This window comes from Centropristis striata, chromosome 24 (assembly GCF_030273125.1).
Source record: "Centropristis striata isolate RG_2023a ecotype Rhode Island chromosome 24, C.striata_1.0, whole genome shotgun sequence".
Lineage (NCBI taxonomy): Eukaryota > Metazoa > Chordata > Actinopteri > Perciformes > Serranidae > Centropristis > Centropristis striata.
Genome location: NC_081540.1, coordinates 13,091,442 through 13,114,028, shown reverse-complemented (window position 1 = coordinate 13,114,028; position 22,587 = coordinate 13,091,442). Strand labels below are relative to the sequence as shown.

The following is a 22,587-nucleotide window of genomic DNA, read 5'->3' as shown; positions in this document are numbered from 1 at the left end:
TCCCTCCCGTTATAGCTCTGGCCTGTAATAATCTTTATGAAAAGGTTTTGTTGAAGGCGTTTTTAATACTGCTCTGGAGCTCAGCAACAATAAGAAATAACACTGTGTCATTTCAATTCTGCCACTGTTCAGGCTTTGATATATAAACAATAAGCCCAGGTGTTATGATGTGCTGCAGGCTCACATTGCCCTTTAGGAAGTCAGGCTGTCAGGAACAGGAAATGTTTTTTACAACATCAGCAGATAATGTTAAGATGCTGAATTTCAGAAAGACTCTGACGTGATAAAAAATCAAAACCTTTTCATCATGACATTCACAAAAGATAATACACAAATTATATTACAGTGCAAACACAACCTTCGAGTTTGCAGTTGAATGCAATTTGCAATTTGTTTTGCATCTGAATGCTACTATCCATATGGCAAAGTATACATGCTTGGTTGTGGAGGGTGAAGCCATGAATATAATCAATCCTCAACCAACCTCAATCTTTTTTCATGCAGAATGGTTTATATTCAAGAAATTTATGAGCACATCTCCGGAAAACACAAGACTTACAGTGGAGCTTTTGCATAGTTCTTTGTGGAGAAAATGTGTCAAACTTGTTAGTGAAATAGTATCAATGCAATGAGGTGAGAAAACAGTAAAAAAGAGACCACACCTTGTTCATATTACCAACAATGTTAGGTGTGTCTGAACTAGTTCTTTTCTACTTGTATCTGTTCTCACATCCCTCCCAACAAACCTATTTTTCCTGCCTCCTCTCTCATTACAGAAACCACATCCACATGGAGGCATTTCCCCACCCTGAGCCTCTCTCGACAAGATCTCCAATCTTTTAAAAAAAATATATATATATATTTTCAGTTTTATACATGTAATGTGTACAAATATAAACATATAAACATACAATATACCAACAGTATAGAGACATAACAAAGCACTAAGCACTTGGTGTAAGAGATGTACCGATATGGTCTAAATTTGGCTGCTAAATTTTCAGAAAGGTGTTATATCGTTTTCTGAGACAATAGGTGATTTTTTCCAGAGGGATACAACTATTCCTCTCAACAGACCACCTATCAATAAGAAGAGGGGAGTCAGATTTCCATGATGCTGCAATGCACTTCTTAGCCACACATAGAGCAACTTCAATAAATTTGAGCTGTGCATTGTTCAAAGAGCGGCGAATACTTGTAAAGTTCCCCAATAAACAAAGTTCAGGGTCCACTGGAACAGATCTCCAACCTTAACGACAGAACAGACCGTTTGTCAATGAGGCCTCAGCTCTCTCTCTCTCTCTCTCTCTCTCCTCCACAGCCACTGCCTTTTATTGGTTTAGCCTTGTTTGATTAGAGTTACTTTCATTTTATTCACCTGCATTTTGAGCTTGAGGTGTGTGCATGTGATACGATGAAATGCAGAATTCATTATTATTTTTACCTCTGGCTGGTCAGTAGGGGTGGACGATATGGCTGTAAAAGAATATCATGATATTTCAGGCAATTTTTGCGATAATTATATTCTTGACGATATTACGAAATACTTAAAAAGATATAGAAAATATGATTTTTTTTTAAAAGTCTGTATAAATAAAGAAAAATCTAAAATATGTAGTGTGAGGTGCAAATTTCAACAGTTGCCAAATACAAAAAAAATACTCTTGACTCTTGAGTATGAGCAAATAATAAAAATAACTATTTAGGGGTTTCGGGTGCATATTTTAATGACATTTTGTAAAGGAGAATAAAGGTTCTTGTATGTTTTATTTATGGCATCTTATTTTGACAGTCTTCTTGTGAGTTCTGTGGTGGATTCTATTAACCCATTGAGGCCTGAAAAACCGCTGGGCGATTTTAAAATAAGCCTCTAATTTTCTGGAAATTCTGGAAAAATTCTGGAAAAAAAAGTGTGAACTCCTCTACTAAATAATAGATTTTTCAGCCTCTGTAGCAGATAGAAATGAAATTCAAAAAGTATTTGAGAGCTTATACAAATACTACAAAACGACGTAAACGCTTTCCAGGCTTCCATGGGTTAACACACTGTGCTCTTATTTTGAAAGCTGCATGTGTTTAGCGACAGAGAATAAGTAGCTTTTTGAGATTAAAACAACTTTAATTGTTAGCTAATACTAACCATACGCCACTACATCAAGAAGTCGGAATGTTGCCAATATCATGATATGCATTTTTTTTAACCATAAAAAAAATATACAGATATTATCGTGAACGATACGATATGGCACACCCCTACTGGTCAGTGGAGAAAGAAGACAGATCAGGGACTCTGATCTGATTTAACAGGAGACCACATTTGGTGTCACAGGTCCCTTGACCAATAAGGTAGCCTGCAGGTCGTAAACACCAAGCATTCTGGGAGAGAAGTTCCTTATCAGAGATCCAAAATGGAGTTGAAATGCCATTTTGTGAGTTAAATCAGAATGCTGTTGCATTTTAGTCAACATCAGTTAAAGTCCACAAATGAACCCAAGATTCACCGGTGGTTCGATCACAACACTAGTGGAGTTTATCTTGGACAGACTAACATATTGTGTAGTTTAACCACAATGTTCCCCATGATACTTGAATGAGACACATTTATTTGGAACATTTCACAGATATGTGTGTATTTTTGTCTAGAAAAAGAGGTCTTGACTGGATAAAAGCCTCATTATCAGGAGAATGAATGTCTTGTTTGTTAATTGAGGATTTGGAAGCCTCGTAGCAATGTAGGAATGTTTTATTGAGTAACAATTATATAAGACCAGCTTTTTTTTTCCTTTTGAGGAGAAGATTTAGTAATTCAAGCCTGTGTAACTCTCTGGACCTTGTTCCTGCAGCCCGATGTCAATTTACTGCTCTCTGGGGAAAGTGTCGCAGGGGACACATTCACACACATGCTGGAGTGGTGCAGCAGCAAACTGACCGAGTATCAATGTGCAGCTAATTTTATTGTATTAATTTGTCAGTGGAGACTGGGAGCTTTGAGCAAAGAGCAACTTCTGGAAATGTAAAAAAGCTGTGTGACAGAAAGATAAATCTGTGGAAATATTCTAAAATGCATAAAATATTTAACTGAAATAGATTAAGTGTCTTAAGGACCTCATACAACCACACTTCAAAAAGTCAGAACAACCCCTTTTTGAGAAGCTGCCTTTTTTTAAACAATCAATCTAATTTTCTGTAAAAACAGATAATTAAGAAACCTGAAACTGGCCTGAGTGATGGAGTGATGACCAGCATGAACCAGCATGTTTGAACAATAATCTCCTACCAAAGCTTCCCAAACCAAATATCCAAGCAGGAAAAATAAATTGGAAATCTTTCATTCCCAGCGACGCAGAATGGCTCCAGAGCAACATGAGACACTGAACGTCTGGCTGAGACACAGAGTAATGAAATCTTTTTTTAGCAACTACTCTATAACTCCTGGTGAAACATGTCAGCTTTCTCTCTGTAGCAGCCAGGAAACATCTATATAACAGCAAACCATAGATCGGCCTAACACTTGCATGTACTGTAACACTTGTGAGCAAATCATTCCATTAAGGTCAACCGTACACATTTCTATATCGTCCTGGATGATGAAAGTGTGTCTGCTTTTAGAAGAAAATTACTCGACTTCAGTGAAGGACATCTGAGTGATTCCTTGTTTAATTTTCCAGTAAATAAAAAAAAATTGGAGCATAGAGGAGTCAAGGATGGAGCTTGGGTCATAGATAAGAAAGCCAAGGCGCTCTTTGTGCAAGTTTAAAAGCCTCAGCAGGAGTTGAAGGTAGCCGCCAGAATAAAAGCCCTTATATAAAACATAAAAGAGTGCCTCCTTCCTTTTAGTATTTTTGAGATTACGGGGAGGTCACATGATGTACGACCAAACAGGGAGAGATAGTTGCAGGTGAGTTGCTCTGGATAACGGATAAAGGCAAATAGCATGAACAGCAAATGGGCAACATTGCTTTACCTTAACTGTCAACATCCCATTTAGCGAGGCACTTTACCCCCAGTTGCTTCGGTGGCTGCACTGAGCTTGCGGCTGCAACAAAAGTGCATGCACGCTTCATAAACTCGGCCGGGAAAAACACCAGTTGGAAAATGTACTTTGCTAAAGTACTTTTTGAATAATGGCGTCTGGCGAGGGAAACGTCTCGGGACTATTTTGCTTCCTCCAGGGTGCCGGTGCTGGCGGAGAAGAAAAACACGTCGAAGCCAGCATGCGTTGGCTTGACGGAGTTGTTTTCGCTCTAACTGCAGATGTTAAGTTTTATTTCTATGCTTCCCTTTACAGGATTTTCTCCTCCACTCCCCCTTCATTTTTCATGTGGCTGTTCCCACTGTGAGCCACCTCAGGCTGTAAGACAAGTTGTTTACCATTCATGTGACTGAGCATAAGGGCTTAAATCCCTCCAGTTCGCTTTCAGATTGTGGCACATTGTCCAACTGAAATGGAAAGAAATCATGTTGAAGGCCAATGTCACATAGAGACGCAAATCGGCCATCGATTGACTCAGAATGACTTGTAAATTACATTTTTGTTCTTTTTAAATTCAACAAAGCTTAACTACTGATGCTGCAACCATCTGAGGCCTGTAATGTATATCATTTGGGTCTAATAGCTGTTGCTGCAGTGCACTAATGCCAGACAATTTTCTTTAACACTTATCTGAGCAGTAAATGCTTTTCCTGAGCCTGAATGTCTGTAGTAATGAAACAGTTGGAAGATACAGAGGAATGGCATCAGGACAATTCAGTGATGGTATAAAATAAATGTTATAAATAACGTTATTTATTTAAACTGCACCCCATTCTTACATTTAGTTTTATACTTATAGGAAGAAGTGATGCAGATTCACAGTTCCTGACTGACCGAGGCCACCTTCATTTGAAAGAATCTTGAGATTCCTTACTTTCATTACCCACAAGACGATGCTTAGACATCAAAATGTCCAAGACTCATACAAATGTCTGCAAAGAAATAATAATCTAAGAATCCAGAAAAACCCATATAAGAGGGGTGCTGTAGAAAGTCAAGTCAACTTCACTCCTGCCAAGTCACTGATATTACTGTTATCAGTGTGTCTACCACGCAGGGCTGCAAATTCAATTTTATAGAGATCCCACTATGGGCTACTGCAATATCCAAATCAGAAGGAATAATATTTGTTCAAGCCATATTTGTTGTGGTGCTGCAGAGATGTCCGAGCCTACAAATTGTTTTCTGAAGACTCAAGAAAAAGTATTTTTTGAGTAGATGGTTTGGTTAAAACATATTTCTCAATGAAAGTGACAGCAATGATGCAAAAAAGTATAATTCACTATAAATGGTGAATCAAATCGCAAATGCAATATCAGTCAAAATATTTGCAATTACATGTTTGTTATTTTCACAACTTGTGCTGCCTTACTAATGTGGTACTTTCAGGAAAACAGCCCTTATAAAATATTGATGCTGTAAAATCTGTTCAGATGCTCATTTGAGTCATTAAACTGTTTTCACCTCTCTTTAAATGCACACAAACACATTAAGGCCTACTGCAATCCTGCAATAAAATTAGTTCCCAATTAAACAGAAGCCAATAAGAAGTAAAAACCTAGTCTTACCATCATGAGTTCCCTCTGGAAGGACTTCCTCTCCTTGTTTTCCATGTTCGTACACTCCTCTTTGAGTTTCTCCAGAACTGACGCCACCTTCTCCGGCTCATTATCCAGCTCGGTTCGGCAAAAGTAATTCAGTGGCAAATTCCCGTACCCCAGGGCGTCTGCAAACGCCCTCCAGTTGCCCACATTCTCCATTAAAACCGTCCTCACTGTTGCGTAGATGTACGTAAGAAATTTGCAAGGCTTCAAGATCTGCTCCAGCAGCAATGTGGTCGTTAAGTCCGGCCCACACCAATAAATGGGTTTGACCTTACCCAGAACTAAAACATTCTTGGCATGGACAAGACCTATCTTCCCTTGATAGTATCCAATAAACCACTCTTTGGTCCGCAGCTGCCCTCGCAGTTTGATTTTCTCTTCGCTAAGCAAAGCAATAACATCTCCCTTTTTGTACTCCAACAGATAAGTGCTCTTGTGCTGCCTAATCACCGTTTTGATCAACTTGCCAAATTTAAGGTTGGTAATGCACCGGTCCTGAAACTTTGGGTATTTGGAAGTGACAGCCAGCGGTGACAGGACAATCTTATCCACCTCCTTCTTTTTCAGAAACCTCCTCTGGCCTGTTATCCTCGCGCTGGTCTTTGGCGGCGGTGGCGGTGTTTGGACGCAGAACTGGGTGAGGATACAGTCAAGGGCGTCCTTGACCTGGACCCTGAGAGTGAAGTCTGCTATGCTGTTTGGGTTGTGTGATGTGATCATGTACAGAAGCCTGCTGACTTTCCCAAGTTTAACCTGGAATCCTCGAATCATCCCCGCACCCTCGCTCGCCTTCACCTGGTAGTTGGACATGTTGGAGTACAATCCCAGCTGGAGGTCCTGAGGGTACCCCAGCACAAACTGGTGCTTCCCCCACAGCTGGAGGGCCACTGGCGGACTGGAGCTAGCCTGCCGGCCCACCTCATTTACCAACAATGTATTGGGGGCGCAGTCATGCCCAAACATGGCTACAACTGTCTTGAAGGACGGGTGAATATGCTTGGGTCCGTAGACGCCCAGCGTAACTTTCCTCGTCACATGGTCCCAAACAGTGGTGTTGCGGCTGATGTACTGTGACTGAACCACAACAGCCACATACATACAAGGTTCTAGACTATCCAGCTGCACCTGTACTGTGTCATTGTAAATGTAAGCATTAGGGATTGGTGTGTAAGGCCCTTCTTTGCAGTCACTTCGAACACAGAGCACCTCTGCAGTGTGACAACTCTCCTTCTTGACAGTTACCAACACCTTCATCTCCAAGGTGATAAAGGATTTTGTCTCCATGTTGCTTAACTTGATCTCCACCACAGGGCTGACAGTGGAGCAGAGATCACCATTAAGCTCCAGAGGAGGTTCTAGTAAGGCTTTCATGGAGATCTGCTGGTGGTCTCCATGGCTGACATGGCCTTCAGGGATGTGCATGCTTATTTGGGTGTCTGGGAGCTGAACAACTCCTCCGTTACTGTCCAACCGGCACACGATGTTGGTCTCCACCGGCTGCGTCTGGCCCCAGCCAGGACTCTGGCCCAGGGAGTCAAGGTCGTGGCAAGACCTGGCTAGCTTTCTGTGGTTCAACCAAGCAGTCCTGAAGTCCTCCCTGCTCTGGAACTGCTCCGGCGAAGGAGCCTTAAGGCCTGTGAAGAATCCCGAAGAAGGTAAGGTTGGATTCGACTGTGCCTGCAGGACTGACAGTTCTGAGAGACTATGGGAACGTTTACTCCTGAAAAACGGGTTATCCCTGTGAAGGTTAGGTACAACATCTTGGTTTGGGCTGGTGGGAGTGGTATTGTTAATGTGGCAGCTGCTGAACCCATTGGTCATGATTGTACTAGTGTTAAAGTTTGAACAAGATGAAGGAGATGCCAGTGCATCAAACAGAATAAGATCGGTTGAGTTCCTTACACCTAAATCTTTGCAGTTTTGATCTAAGGGGCGGATAAAGGGGTTCATAGAGAAGGGACTGTTGTTGTAAATTGAGGAGGGCTTATGGGCCATTCCTGTCCACTCCCCCAAACCTGCAAACTCCTTCGACCCATCCTCATATCCTTCCCCAAGGCTGTCAATCATCCCGCTATCACTAAGCGAAGAGTTCCTGAAGTTGACCGGTTGGACATACGCGGCTGGTATGTAACCCATTTCCGTGTTGTTGTGGGCGTACCACCACTCTCCACCGGACGTGTCCAACACATAGAGGTGATCCCCTTTGGAGAACTTCAGCGTGGTGAAGCTGCTGGGGCAATAATCCTTTATGGCAACCACTTCCTGTGCAGCTCCATAAGAGGCTGAAGTGTCCAGCCTTAAGGCACTGGGAGAAGGCACTGAAAAGGAAAAAAAGAAATTGAGACAGAAGCTCTTAAAGCAATTTGTGATGGTCTTCTGCCTTGATTGCAAAGTGCTTTTGAAACTGGTTGTCACTAATTTAGATAAGTGCACCTAATCACCCAATGGCTGATTACTCAAAATACTGCATTTAACAGCACTTATCTCATCATCAGACACAGATATAATGGGCCAGTTGAACTGATGATGTGATGCTACGACAGACTGGACTTAAAGCTTCCTGACCAAATGCTTTTGGCATTAAAACTTCATCCTGGGAAAAAAGGAAAGCAGCCAAAATGTCACCAAAAATAATAATTTGAAAAAAACCCTTAAACCATTCTGAATGCAATGACAAAATTTTCAGATGACTAAGTAAATGTAGAGGCAGATGAACTGCATAATTTACTGCATAATTTTCTATTTTTAGTTCACATCATTAGCGTATATGGAGCATGTAAACAAAGCTGTAATGAAGTGCAACCAGTGAAGTGAAAGAGCCAGAGAAAGAATTATACTGTTTCCAACATATGACTGAAGAATCTAATTAGAAAAGATGATAAGCACAACATGAAGACAACAGATTCTAGAGATATTGAGTGATTGGTCAGTTTTTCAAATTAATCATAGCTAAATAATTGATTGAATCTCGGAAACACTGACCTTTAACATCGTTGAGACTGGCCCCGGTGACCCCTTCGCTAAGGTCGATGAGCGTCCCCTCAGACTTACAGCGAGGGAGGATGTGATTGTTGTTTGTCACTCTGATAATGCGATGGGCAGCCATGGATGGTACTTTACATAGAATTGGCTCATTGGCAGCACTTCATCTGGACGGGAAACAAACAAAGCATTTCAGCAGGGTGGGAGCGACCAGCCAATTTTAAACACATCTGCATTCAGGCATTTAGCTGATGCTTGGATCTAAAGCAAATTCCCAAAGCAATGCTGTGGCAGGAAGCTTAATTTTCTAGTTCACTAACATAGTTAAAGCTACAGAGGTCAAAACTGCAGCAGCAGAAAATAAGGTTGATAAATATCACTGCCTTTTTGAAGGATGTGCTGGGGAAAGAAATGACTCTGAGCTGAACAGGGAGAGTTTTTTTTTTTTTTTAAATCGATGCAAAGAGCATGAGCGCTGAGCTAAGAGAAAGAGATGTGATTTAGGAGGAGAGCTATTGAAAAGCAATAAAGAAATGAAACAAAAAGAGATTTAAGTTCTGAGCGAAAGTGACGATGAAGAAGGTCAGAAACATAATGAACAGGAGGTTAACACTTATGCTTTTAGAATGGCATGTAACAATTTCACATAAATGCAGTATTCAGAGGATCACATAATGAACCGTTCATTACGTGAACCTCTGAATACTGCATTTATGTGAAATTGTCACATGCCATTCTAAAAGCATAGATGTTAACCTGCTGCTATGCTGCTAAGGATGGAAATTGATCACATTTTATTCATGCAAAAGGCCATTATCAACTTATTGTTATGATATGCTTCCCTTATTGATTCCCGATCAGTTTTCTGTGTGGGAAAAAAGTAGTGCACTTTTTTAGTTACAACACAACAGTGTTATTATATCGGAGCCTGAAGAAAGTGTGGATAAAATGAGAACGTTTTTACAATATTCACTTTCATCAGTTAAAGATGAAGCCTGCTCAGCCTGCCTGCATGGTGCTAATGTTATTATGACAGCATATTTACCCCAGGTAACAGATGTGTCGCTCGGTTGGGAAGCACTACTCTTGTGTGGAGTGTCAAATACATGGCATTCCTGGAATTGAAGCCCATGTAGCATAGAAAGACGCTTTAGCATATTGCTGGGGTTTCCTCACTTGAAATGATCATTTTACAGACATAACAAGCAGCGCTGTTGTCAACTGTCTTTGTGAAATGAAGCCACACTTTGGATCATTTCTCCCTTCTGCCATGACTCTTGTCGCAGGTTTTCAGGGGGTAGATGCATATTTTTCATGTCATTGTTTTGCAATGTGCAACTGTCAGATAAACAAGCTGCTGTTGATAAAAGGTATACGATTTAAACAAATTGGACAATTTGGAACATGTTCTTGTTTCCCCTCCCAGAACACGCTCCTCTCTTTCAGCTTTCAGTCTGGTCTCCACCAGATTTGCTCCCTGTTACCGCGGGAGTGGATTTATGTTTGTTTTTTATTTGTCTCCTTCCAGGGACCGCCTCCTGCACGTCCTCCTGGGTGAGTGGTCGAGCACACCGGTGCTCACTATGTAATTAAGCATGTTAGGTTAAATAGAGTGGAGGCCCAAGCAGACGAGGGCCAAACTGTATTTAATTGTGTTTATAAATCATTGTTATTGCTGATATACTCTGTTTACCTGTTTTTTCCTTTTTACCGTGGGTTATATTAACTTCAATGGTTACTCCCTAGCCTTAGACAAACTGGGGATGTAACATATCCGGGGGCCGATCCAGGACTCCCATTTAGCCACCAGAGCTTCAGTGAAGTCCCACACTGGCCTTTATAGGGCCTCAGGGTCGGTCAGAACAACTTTTATGCAAAAATGGGACATATGTTTATGAATTCATTGTTCATGCAGACTTTTCAAGTTCTTCCACACAAACTGGGAGAATTATTTTTTATGGACCAGGCTCCGTGCACAATAATATTAGGCGCCTTCTTTTCCCAAAACTGTTCCCACAAAGCTGGAAAGACATTGTTGCCTAAAACATCATTGTATGCTGCAGGACTGAAGCCAAACCCTCGAATAACATCCACTGTAATATCTTCTGCCAACAGCAATTTAAAGTTCATATTTAACCTCAGAGGCTCAGATGCTGTGCACACTCATACCGGCAGTGATCTTTTCTTACAGGGGATTCAAACTGGCAACCCTCTCCCTCTCCTCTGGCTGTATGTGCAAGTTACCCATTTCCTTGTCAGAAGTGAGATGTGATTCAATTTGTGTATGAAAACACAGAGTCAGCAGAGGACTGTAATCTGATTAGAGAAGCAGCAAAAATTGTTTTGCAGCAAGACGTTGTTCCCTTCAGTCACAAGAGACTTTTATTATTCCTGCAGGATGTGGCGAGCTGCGACAGTGGGAACATTTGCATTTGCACACTAATGATGCCATTTTAATCTGATTAAAGCAACACAGACTGTAGAGGCAGCCATGTAAATGCCTTCCACTGATTATCTTCATTAGAGCTTTAATGTTTGGAGCTGAATTTCTGCTCAGTGTTTTCATATTAAATGCGGAGGATTTGACATTCAGATACAGGTGTGTGCTTTCATAAAATACAGCACTTGTCTTTGTTTGAGCATCTGCTAGCATCATTAGCATGGTGGCGACAAGCATCTAATGCAGTTCATTTTCCAAAAGCTGATCTTGCTCTGAACAGCTGCACAGAACTTCCTCCAAAAAATGTGCTAAATGAACTTTGTGTAAACACATCAAAGGCTGTTACTTGACTCAGAACTCGGGGAGTCCTACTGGTAGCTACAGCCAATAAGGGCGCAGGATATGGGTCCGCAAGTCACCTGTAACGACCTGAATTTTACTGTTTGTGTTCATATTTTGGCCCTGTGTTTCAAAATAGGATGCTCATCTCTACCCACGTTTCTGTTAAAGTCGAATCAAATTTTGAAGCAAAATTTAGAAAAGTTACATTAAAGAAAATGCAAATTAGGGACGTTTCAATCTGCTAGTTTAGAGCAAATAAACAAAGCTGCATGAACTGGCTTTGGTCAGAAGATGGCACTGTAATTTGTTGCTTTAGACTAATCCGTCAGTAAAGGTAGAGAGAAAACACTACAACAAAAAAGAGGTTGCTTATTGGACAATTGTGGCCACCCATGAGAGAAAATGTAGAGAAGTCTTAAGGAATTCGATTCAACTGGGCAACTCATAATTGGTCTTTCATGTCAGAGCGGAAACAGCTGATCAGTCATTTGAGTTAAATGTTTGCTACATCAGAATTTATGAGGAAAAAGTGTTTCCATCTCCTGTTTAGTGCATTCGTGATTTTACAAAAAAGACAAAAATCCCCTCAAAACAAGCGTAAAAACTTTTAGGGGTATTTTAAAAAAGTTTTATTGAACTTTGATGTTTCCATCAAGCTTTTCTCAAGCCAATCTTCAAAATGTACAGAGAAATCTGTTGATGGAAACGTGACTGTAATTTATGTTTTTATGTGGCTTATGAATGATTGATGCATGTATGTATGTATGTATGTATGTATGTATGTAAGAATGATACTTGTTTGATTTATGTAAGATATGCTGCTACTTGCCCCTGTCTCCTGCCTTATAGGGACCACAATGGAAATAAGCCTTAGGGCTTTATTGTGTCATCCCTGACTATTTTTTATCTATTTATATTACGTATGACACAGGTTGCTGTTTCATATTTTTTATATCAAGAATGGTCAAATAAAATCAACCAACCAACCAACCAACCAACCAACCAACCAATCAATCAATCAATCAATCAATCAATCAATCAATCAATCGACTACATTTTTCAAATCACCAACCCTGATTATTAACAATGTTGCCTCACTAAGTGAAAACTTCTGACTTTACATCTGATTCTTAGTTCATCAAATTTGCACCTTTTCCATTTTCCACTCCAAGTTCACTTTACTTTTAGTGCTTTTGTTGCATGATAGACTTTATGAAACCTCTGCAGCTTTAATCTGCTCTCTTTCGAAGGACATTTGAGCAGATATAAAGTATTTTTGTCTGTCATGCCTCAAAATGACAAAAAATAAATGAAAAACTGAAGTGTTTCAGAGCAGCTCCTCTCTAGAGGTTGTGACAGAGGTGCACACTGGGATGCAGAGGATGCAGTGAATAGAAAGTCGGGCTTGTTTAACGGCTGCATCCGTTCAGATGGGAGCGTGTGCTGAAAGCCAGTCAAACTCCTCCGAGATGACATTTCATTTTCTTGCACCCTGGTTGCTCGTCGGGGAGCGTGTCGCCCGTCGATAAAACCCCTCCTCCCGCTCAAAAATGAGCACTCAGCGGGCAGCCGGAGCGAGGCTGCGATCAATAACAAGGCGGCAGACAAAGACACTGTCACCAGCTTTGATATAACATGGAGGCGATCCCCGCTGATTGCAGCAGGAGGTGAGGGCGGCTCTGACAGTAACAGGGGATAAAAGAAAACGAGGAATTGGAAGCTGCTGTTCGCTGCAACGGGAAAAACAGCAGGAGGTTCAGTTCACAGCAAACTGGATTCCTCAAAATGACCCTTGCAGATCCACGCTGAGCCTCCTGGAAACGTTGGTTCCAGGGTTTGTGAAGAAAAACTGACATGCAATTTAGAAAAACACAAAAGTTAAACACGACTGTGATACCCTGCAAGTGTCCTCTTCACAGACAGGGTGCAGAATAACAACACAAAGTGTAGACAGCATTTGGGGAAATTAACTCTATTTTACTTTTGTTTTACTTCACGTTAGCAGAGAAATTTCAATTACAGAGTGAGAGGAAATGCTAAAAAAGAAGCTCTCAGGGGAACTCTGCAAACTGCTCCAGGGCTTGTGGGTTAGCCTTTCTCAAAATTGGAAACAGGAATATATCTTTCCCCCACTGGTGCATTAATATCCGAGTCGGTGAAATAGTCTGCGTTATTAACTCATTTCAGTTGGGCTGACGGAGTGGGGGAGTGGTGAGTCGAAAGTTTAATTAGCCGGGAGTCGGCCGGACCTAATCCCTGGATGAATGTTGCTATAATAACCATTTTCAGCAGCCATATGCTCGCAGAGAGTTTATCGTTTCTCCATCACAGCTGTTTAAAATGAGCAGATTACAGGATAAAGAATGAGACACAGCAGCACAAACCTGTGACTGTGTGGCAGGAAAACACTTAACCAATAGAATAATATGTAAACTACGGCTGTACGATGTGTAGTTTCAGCCTGGTCTCAACCTGTAAAGAAATTCTAGATGTATATACGTCACATCCCACGTTGAAATGTTGAAATAGTTGTTTTTAACCCCAGCCCTCTGCTTCTTTCCTAACCCTAATCAAGTGGTTTTATTGTCTAAAGTTAACCATTATTTTAAAAAAGCCACTATGCAAATAACACTTTCTTTGACACCTTCAAAACCGCAGATGGGCTTCTCACCGCAGGACATTAAATTTAAAGTTTGGCAAATATACATAATATATATACTGATACGCATCATGCAACAGTGAGAGAATTAACAAGATCTCCAACCTAAATGACGTTTTGTGGTTCACAATACAAAGCTGAACGTACTAAAACTAGCACGTCATTGTACATACACGTTGTAAAAAATTTAATTTAGGCTACAAAACCAAAAAAATCTTGTTTTTATCACCTTCGAAATATTTCTAAAATACAATCTATGCTAACTTTTAAAGACACAGAGACCGTTTTACATGCTTTTATCTTATCACGCTTGGATTATGGCAACAGCCATTTTACCTGCCTGAATCAAAAATGCTTTCATAGACTCCAGAATGTATCTGCCAGACTTTTAACGACAAACAAGAAATATGATCACATCACTCCTGTTTTAGCGTATTTAGACTGACCAGGGTGGATCAGAGGTCTGCAGCATCGCCTGACCCCTCCTGTAACACAGACCCTTTCTTCTTCACAATGCTTTGTGGGTGTGACTTTTTTGTCTTGCTAATCTGATGATGATTACATTGTTTAGATCACATAATCGATTGCAAGAGCACAATGTTCTTTATAAATCTAATTTACACTAATTTTGCTCTCAAAGTGATGCATTTACTTTTAAATGTGTCTTTAGAGGTGAAAGTTCTATTCGTATCTCAATATATATTGCAGAAAAAAATGCAATGTCAGTTTTTTCCCCCATATAGTGCAGCCCTAATTCAAACTTAATCTACTGTTGAATTTCCTGTGTAAGCATTCAAACAGGCAGTAATCCCAGATCAAAGAAGGAGGCTGAAGGGCTAAAAGTCTCTTAAATCATGATCAAACAAACCAAAGACAGACTCCCGACTCAGTCATGATTCTTCACTATCAGTTTAATAAAATGAAATGAAAACAACTTTAAAGGCTTGTTAGCTGATTCTACAAATCTTACGGTACATCTGTTGAGAATTAAATGCCAGAAGTCTCCCCAGGTTTGAATATTAAAGATCCTGATCCTTTCCCTGCTGGCGCTGCATGCTGGTGTTCCTTCATGTGCTTCTTATTGATTAGTCAGATCTACATTGGCTCTCTCTCTCTCTCTCTCTCTCTCACTCTCTCTCTCTGTCTGTCTCTGTAGTCCGTCACAACAACATAAATTACCCCAAAGATGACTGTTTAACTTGTTTAGTCAATGCAACAAGCTACAGTCCGTCAAAACACCATCAAAGCTTCATTTGACTTTAAAGTCTGTTAAAGGTCAGCTGTCTCATCTATTCTGCAGGAAACCAAGAGCAGGCACTTGGGTTTAATTCAGTCTGGACCACAGGGACAGAAAAACATTAGGTCTACTTGAGTCAGGTACCTCACTGGCCTGCAGCAATGCAGCTCTGCTCCCAGCATGCATTTGGATGTGTGTATGTGCACCTGCAGTGTAGCAGAAGAAATGAACAGGAGCTCAGGGAAAGAATGTCCTTGGAAGTTTGCTAAACTCCGGATGGGTAGAAAATGCTGATAAATAACACCGTAGAGGCCTATGATAACCCTTTACGACCTGGTTCTAGTTCTGGTCCCAATTCTAGTGCTGTTTCACAGTTGGTCCAACTTGCAAACCTTCTCAGAACCTGTTTGCTTCTCAACAGTCTCAAAAGCCACATCATTACGTCACTGTATACATCTGGAATATAATAACAACAATGTCAGACCACATTGTCTCTTTACAAATGTTGCCCCTGGCTCTGTGAGCCTACATTGGCATCCAAACACCACTGGTACAACAGATTGGTTCTGCTCGTCTTGACAATGAAAGTAAGATGTTAATGTTGGACTTTGTTGTGAGCTAACGCTGGTCCACTAACCCTAGCCCGCTAATGTTTTTGTTGGTCTTGTTGGTCACTATAATCCTGCACCCCAGCCCATGATATAAGCGGTTTGTGGTTGGGGACCAGCAAAGAGTTGGTGCCTCTCTGGAAACAAGTTTTCCTGGCCGAGAGCCGGTTCTTCGGCAGTAGAAACGTGAAGAATTGGTTCAAGATTAGGTACCAGCCTTGAACAGGCCCTGGAACTGCCTTGCTCGAAAAGGGGTATGAGTGAATTCTGCATGAGACCATTGGGCAGTTTTAAATGGGACTTGCAGTGAAACAAATCTCAGTGTTTGAAGAGTTGTGTTTGTAGAGATTTCAACTCAGAGATTCACCAAAATACTACGATTGTCGTCTTTTGGGACACATAAAAGGTTAACTTAAAGGCAGAACTGACCAGACATTTCCCTCCTATCACAACCCTTTCCTTAGCAAACTTTTAGTAAAATAATAAAGTCCATATTGAAGTATAGTATACCTGAATAAAGTGCTCTTGAGTGTATTTTTATTCCTTGGAATAATTGTCTAAAGACATTATTTGATGTGTGATGTGAGGCCAACCATCATATTCCTGCAGGCTGAGTGGGCCAATTTTTCTTCCTGCCCAGCTGCAGCTTGGTGACATGTTCAGGGTTTTATTTTTTACTCTGTGGACCAGAAGGAAAAAAAATCCTCATCTTGGCGTGTGGTCAAGTACATTAGTGTGCGGCGCCGCTCTGCCCCGACCACTACCGTTCATCACCAGAGAAGTTCATCCGTAAAATATTACAATCGCTTCCTTCTCCCCTCAGGATGAATTTCCAGGTAAATGAGCCCACTAAGTGCTGAGTTTTAGTGCCGCTTCCACCTCGGCACTGAAGGAGATTCCTCAACCGAAGACGGGTTCGCACTCAGAAAGAGGAAGTACCATTCTGAAGACGTCACCAAGTTAACTTCAGGGCAGCACATAGTTCAAGTTTTTAGCATTAAGTGTTTGGAACACTATAATTTACCTCCAACATCGCTATTTCCAGCAGGAGAAAAACCACAGTAACTTCTAAGGCATTAACAGATGGATGATGTGATAAAAAACATACCTCTGTGAATGGGTAGAAAGCGTATTCATGTAATATATTCCAGGAAAAAGCAAAAGCAGCTAACTGTCACATTAAGCAGCATTTATAATTCCATGAAAAGGATTTAGCTTGTTTTGACTTGATGATGTCATAATGTTGATTAATGAGGTGACAACACAAGTCAGGGTTATGTTGTTAAATCATTATGGCTAAATGTCATTTAAAGGGACATTTTTAAGCTATTAGATAATGAGAATATATTAATTATATATCAGTCTGACTTGTTTTCAGCTCAACTGTCATTTTCAAATGAAACGAAGGTTTATGGATCATGTTTATTTCTTATATTCATCCAAACAAGTGTTTTGGTAGTTTGTTCAAAATATTGGTTATTACAATTAAAGTATATGACATTAGTGTGGTACATTCCCCAAAATGATACATTAGAAAATTGTCAGTTCATAATGATCTGTTGGTCAAGACAAGTTTAGCCTCCAGCACTGAAAAAAGTGGGACAATTTAGTCAAATGGTGACTTTAAACTAAAAAGTATCAACGAATAGTGGATCTGAGGAATTATAACATTCCTAACAGTGACTACATATACTTTTAAAAACTATTAAGTACTTTAATTGAGTCTCAGCCTTAGCTTCCACCTCAAGAATCACACTGCAAGCTCAGGTTAATTACTATAATCAAGATGTTACGTTTGTTAATGAGTTTGGTTGAGATAATTACTGTATATTATCACAGCATGCAAAAAATAAAAGCTCAATACTTTAGAACAATTGTGTGCAAGTGTGTCTATACAATTTGTAAGAAAGCGTGTGCAGAGTTCCATCCAGTGTGTGTTTGTGTGTGTGTGTTTGTGTGTGTGCTGAGCCATTAATTACAAAGTGGAGCGCACCTTTGCGTCGAGCTGGAAAACGATGACATGCTAGTTTTCAGGCTTAACCTCGAGGGAGGGGGCGGGGATGTATAGTAGAAGACAACAGAGTGTGTGTGTGTGTGTGTGTGTGTGTGTGTGTGTGTGTGTGTGTGTGTGTGTGTATGTGTGTGTGTGTGTGTGTGTGTGTGTGTGTGTGTGTGTGTGTGTAAGTGCCACTTTCAGGCAAATGAAAGAGGAAAAAAGGGCCAACGTAATTGCTGGTAGGAGAACAGTTTGGAAGGAGAGGAAGGGGAGGAAAAGTAAGGAGGAAAAGCAAGGAGACAAAAAGGAAAAGTGGGAAAGATTATGAGCAAGGGGGAAAAGGGAAGGAAGAGGAGGAAAGTGAGACAAAGAAAGGAGGAGAGGAAAAAGAGTTACCAAAAAGGACAAAAGGAAAGGAAAGGAGTCAAAAGGGAAAGTAGGAGATGAGGAGCTAGGAAAGTTGATAAAGAGCTGATCGAGGCAAGGATATAAAAAAGTGAGCAGAAAAAGACGCAGGGAGGAGAGAAGAGGAGAGGAGAGGAGAGGAGAGGAGAGGAGAGGAGAGGAGAGGAGAGGAGAGGCTGAGCATTGAATCAAACCTTATTTTCAATTGCGATTTTGGCTTCCAACAATTAGAAAAACAAGATACTTTTATTTTTATTTATCACTTTTATATACTCAGTTTATGTTTTATAGTTTTCATTAGGTTGTGGCATTGTTCTAATTTATTTTGGTATAGGTTATTGTTATATATTATTTATGAATTTAATATGTTTTGTGTAGTTTTCAGAAAGTTGTGGAAGTGCGGCAACATTACAACATTAGTTGATTTATTGTTTTATATATTTTGTTCTTTATCTATATAATTTAACAGGCAGAAAGGGGGAGAGTTTGCCATAGCAAAGCCATGGGACACACAAAACACAAAATCATGCTCCATCTAATTAAATAGAGTTGCAGGCTACAAGACAGTGTGTGTGTGTGTGTGTGTGTGTGTGTGTGTGTGTGCTGCCTGGTGGAAGGGAGGATTTTCAGCTTATCAGATGACCTTATTGGCAGGGCTGGAGCAAGGGGTCGTGCACGCGCGTGGACGCGTGCGCACATGTGACAACATAGGGCTAATTGTCAAACTTGTAATTTCCAGTCATGCTTCCTCCATGTGCTGCCGAGCTGTGCTGTGCAACCGCGTGTGTATTTAAATTTAACGTGTAATTTATTAGTAATTAATAAATATCACTAACAGACTATTAATACAGGAGATTCATTAAAAAAAGAGGAAGAAAATGAATGGAAAACACGGGCAGAAAGGCTTTCAATTCAAACCATCATTAATATTAGAAGGATATTTTAGGGATATTAGGTTATAATAGAAATACAGCACAAAAACACACTACAAAGAAGGACAGGGCTCTGTATTTGGCAACATAAACCCAGAAGAAGCAATTAAAACACCATCATACCACTATAGAAAGCCAATAAAAGTCATATAGCCAATAACAAACACCTATAACTCCTTATAAAGCAAAGGCACCTTATATGCCTATATGTAGCATCACTAAAAAGAAGATACTATAAGGATATCACAAGAATACTTCAGGGATTTTTCATTTGAGTGAAGCCGAATTCTTCCCCGCTCGTGGTTTTGACAAAGTAACTAACAAACTGAGCAAATGCTTCACTTAAAAGATAATAATAAGTAATTACGTGTAATTTAAATAGAAATGTAAACTGACCTCCTTCTGGCTGGAAGCCCGAACGCTCCGATTAGTGAGAAGAAGCTGAAGTAAAAGAGCTGATGGAGAGACTTCTTCTTCTTCTTCTCCTTCTTTTTTTCCCTCGTGTCATTTGAGTTTAAGATCAAGAAAGAAAAAGAAAAAAGTAATGACAGGTGAAATTAAGATTATTGGTCCCCAGTCCAACAAGTTGTGAACGGTGACAGACGCTCACACACGCCGGCTTCCCTCCGTCTCTGCTCCGGTCTGCCGGAGGACTGGAGGAGCGCTGCTGTAGTGGATGGGAGCGTGTGGCGTCACTGGGAGGGGGCGTGGCCACACACACACACACACACACACACACACACACACACACAAACGCATTGTACTTGTTTACTTTCAGTGGTAGAATACAGTTAATTTACTCACAGTATTATTAAATTGCTTAATGATCTTGAATCCAAATTAATGTAACTTCTTTTTTTTACAGTAAATTTAATGAAAACTTAAAAAAAAAAAGAAAAAGAAAAGAAATCGTACAAAAAAAAAACGCAAAAAAGTTTGGCTCCAAAAGTTGCCAACACTTACCGTCAAATTAAAAAAAATGTTTTAAATACTGATATTTACTGTTTATTATCCATATGTTTAAAGATATTATCTGTAAAGTAACTCAGGTTGTTTACTGTAATTTGATGGTAATTGTTTGACAACTTTTGCTGTCTGACTTTTTACCATTTTTTTAGAGTGAACTTTAGACTTTTTGCTGTATTTACAAAATTTAAATAAACTCTTTACAAAATGTAAATCAACAAATTATGACATGTTATATACAAATACAGGACCTGAGGTCCATCACCATCACAGACAAAATAACTAAAAGCTAAAATTAACCCAAAATCTCAAAGCTTTTGGTTTTGACTCATCCTCACATTGTCAATAAATAAACTATTACTATAAACAGAGCATAACAACAGCAAATAAAGATGATAAACTGGCCCTGGAGTCAGTGATGATCAACACTGTGTGACTTGAACAGGCCCTACAAATAAAGCTGAGTGGAGCTGCGGGGGAAATGAGTCGTGCAGCCGGACGGTCCTCTGCTAATGAGGTGCTGTTCGTCGAGGGTTCGGTGATTAAACGCTGTCAGTGAGCTAAAATCCCTCTGCGACTACTGTAGTCTGGGGGACACCATAAGTAATAATAATTGTAGAAGTAGCTTTATTTGAAGATGTTCTATCTCTTGCATGCAAAAAGGATGTGACTTTCTCATGAGACTAATTGCATTTGATGGGTGTGTTCCACGCTTGCATCAGTCTAACAGACCTTCCACTTTCATCTCTTTGACAAAAACCCACTCAAATGATTTGTCCTCTCCGCTGTATAAAGCTGCTGTCAGTGCAGAGCGGGGAAGTTGTTCTGAAGCTGAAAACGACTGAAAAAGGTGACAAGAAGAAGACAAAATGTCTTAAAATGCAGCTCAGAGAGAAGATTCCCTGCTTATGAAAAAAATGATGACTTCTTTGATACAGTCAGTGATATTTTTAAAGACATTAAAGTTAAATCTGCTTTGATGTTTAAGTCTTATATTTGTTTAAAGGTAAAGCCACAGTGACAGCAGTAGTCTGAGCTTTAGTTTTGCAGCTGTCGCCCTGCAGAGTCAAAAAGTCCTGACCTCTGTTACTTTCTTTGCACCATGTGTTTGACATGCTCACTGTTTTTTTTTAAACTCTGCACTGTCAGCTGAAAAAGAAGAATCTAAAACGTTTCTGCTTCATGCAATTCTATATACCACAATTACCCCATTACCTGTGGCATTGTGGTAACGACTTTGGTGACAACAGAGTTGCATCTCTGCTTTCTGCAGATGATGTGGTTATTTTGGCTTCATGTAGCCAGGACCTCCAGCATGCTTTGGGGCGGTTTGCAGCCAAGTGTGGATCAGTTGGGATGAGAGTGTAACGACTTTGACACAAAATTGGTGGAAATGCACGAGAAGGTATAACAAAAGTCTTTACTTGATGAAAATGCAATCAAACAAAAATTCACTCACAACGAGGATCAAAGAAAAGGGCTCACTTGGAGGATCAATTATCACCATCAAATCAAATCAAACCAAACTTATCTACACTACTGGTCAAAAGTTTTAGAACACACCAACTTTTCCACAATTTTTATTTTTGAAAATGGTGCAGTTTAATGTCTCAGTGTACTCTGAAATTAATGCACATTTGCAACATTTAAAATTCTTTATTGAGCATGACAGTGTTTTGAAAGTAAAAAAAAGATTCAAAATCACATTTTATGTTGGACTAAAGGACTAAAAAAAGACACAAAATGACTTACAAAGACATGAAAAGAATTCAAAAATGGACAAAATAGCCCAAGACTCCATATAGTTAAGTTGTTCTTGTTCCCTGAAAAAAGGCCTACTTGTATAATTCTGAAATGTACATTATATTTTACCTTTTTTTATTTACCTCTGGCAGTTCACCACTTACCTTTGTACCCTTTCAAGCTGTTGATTTGCTTGATTTTCAATAAAAAACAAGCTTGATTTTCAATAAAAAACTGGAAAAATTGGGGTGTTCTAAAACTTTTGACCAGTAGTGTATATAGCGCTTTTCATACATATAAATGCAAAACACAAAGTGCTTTAAAAAAAAAAAAGAAGAAAACAGACAATAAAAATGACAAAACCCACCCCTCCCTCCACCACATATACATCTGTATGTACACATACACAAACATGCACACACACGCATTTAGTCACGCATGCACACAAACACACAGCACATATTGATTGACAGTGTAGAGATCAAGGTTATTATAGTTAACGAAAAGTAACGAAATAACGAAAAGTAGAATTGAAAAAACATTTTCGTTAACTGAAATAAAAATAAAAACTAGAGTTTTTAAAAAAACAACAACTAACTGAAACTGTATTGCGTGGTTACAAAACTAACTAAAACTAACT

The 22,587-nt window shown here is 39.9% G+C and overlaps 1 protein-coding gene across 1 annotated transcript in view; it reads right to left on the bottom strand.

Moving 5' to 3' along the window:
- LOC131963114 (SH3 domain-binding protein 4-A-like) overlaps nt 1–19,892 on the bottom strand; it is a 29,353-nt gene extending 9,461 nt beyond the window's left edge. The window contains exons 1-3 of the mRNA XM_059328253.1: nt 19,635–19,892; nt 8,620–8,786; nt 5,602–7,955 (exon numbers count right to left, since the gene is read on the bottom strand). Coding sequence (XP_059184236.1) covers nt 5,602–7,955; nt 8,620–8,743 — 2,478 coding nt within the window. The 5' untranslated portion in view covers nt 8,744–8,786; nt 19,635–19,892. The remainder of the gene's footprint in view (nt 1–5,601; nt 7,956–8,619; nt 8,787–19,634) is intronic.
- Nucleotides 19,893–22,587: the final 2,695 nt, after the last annotated feature.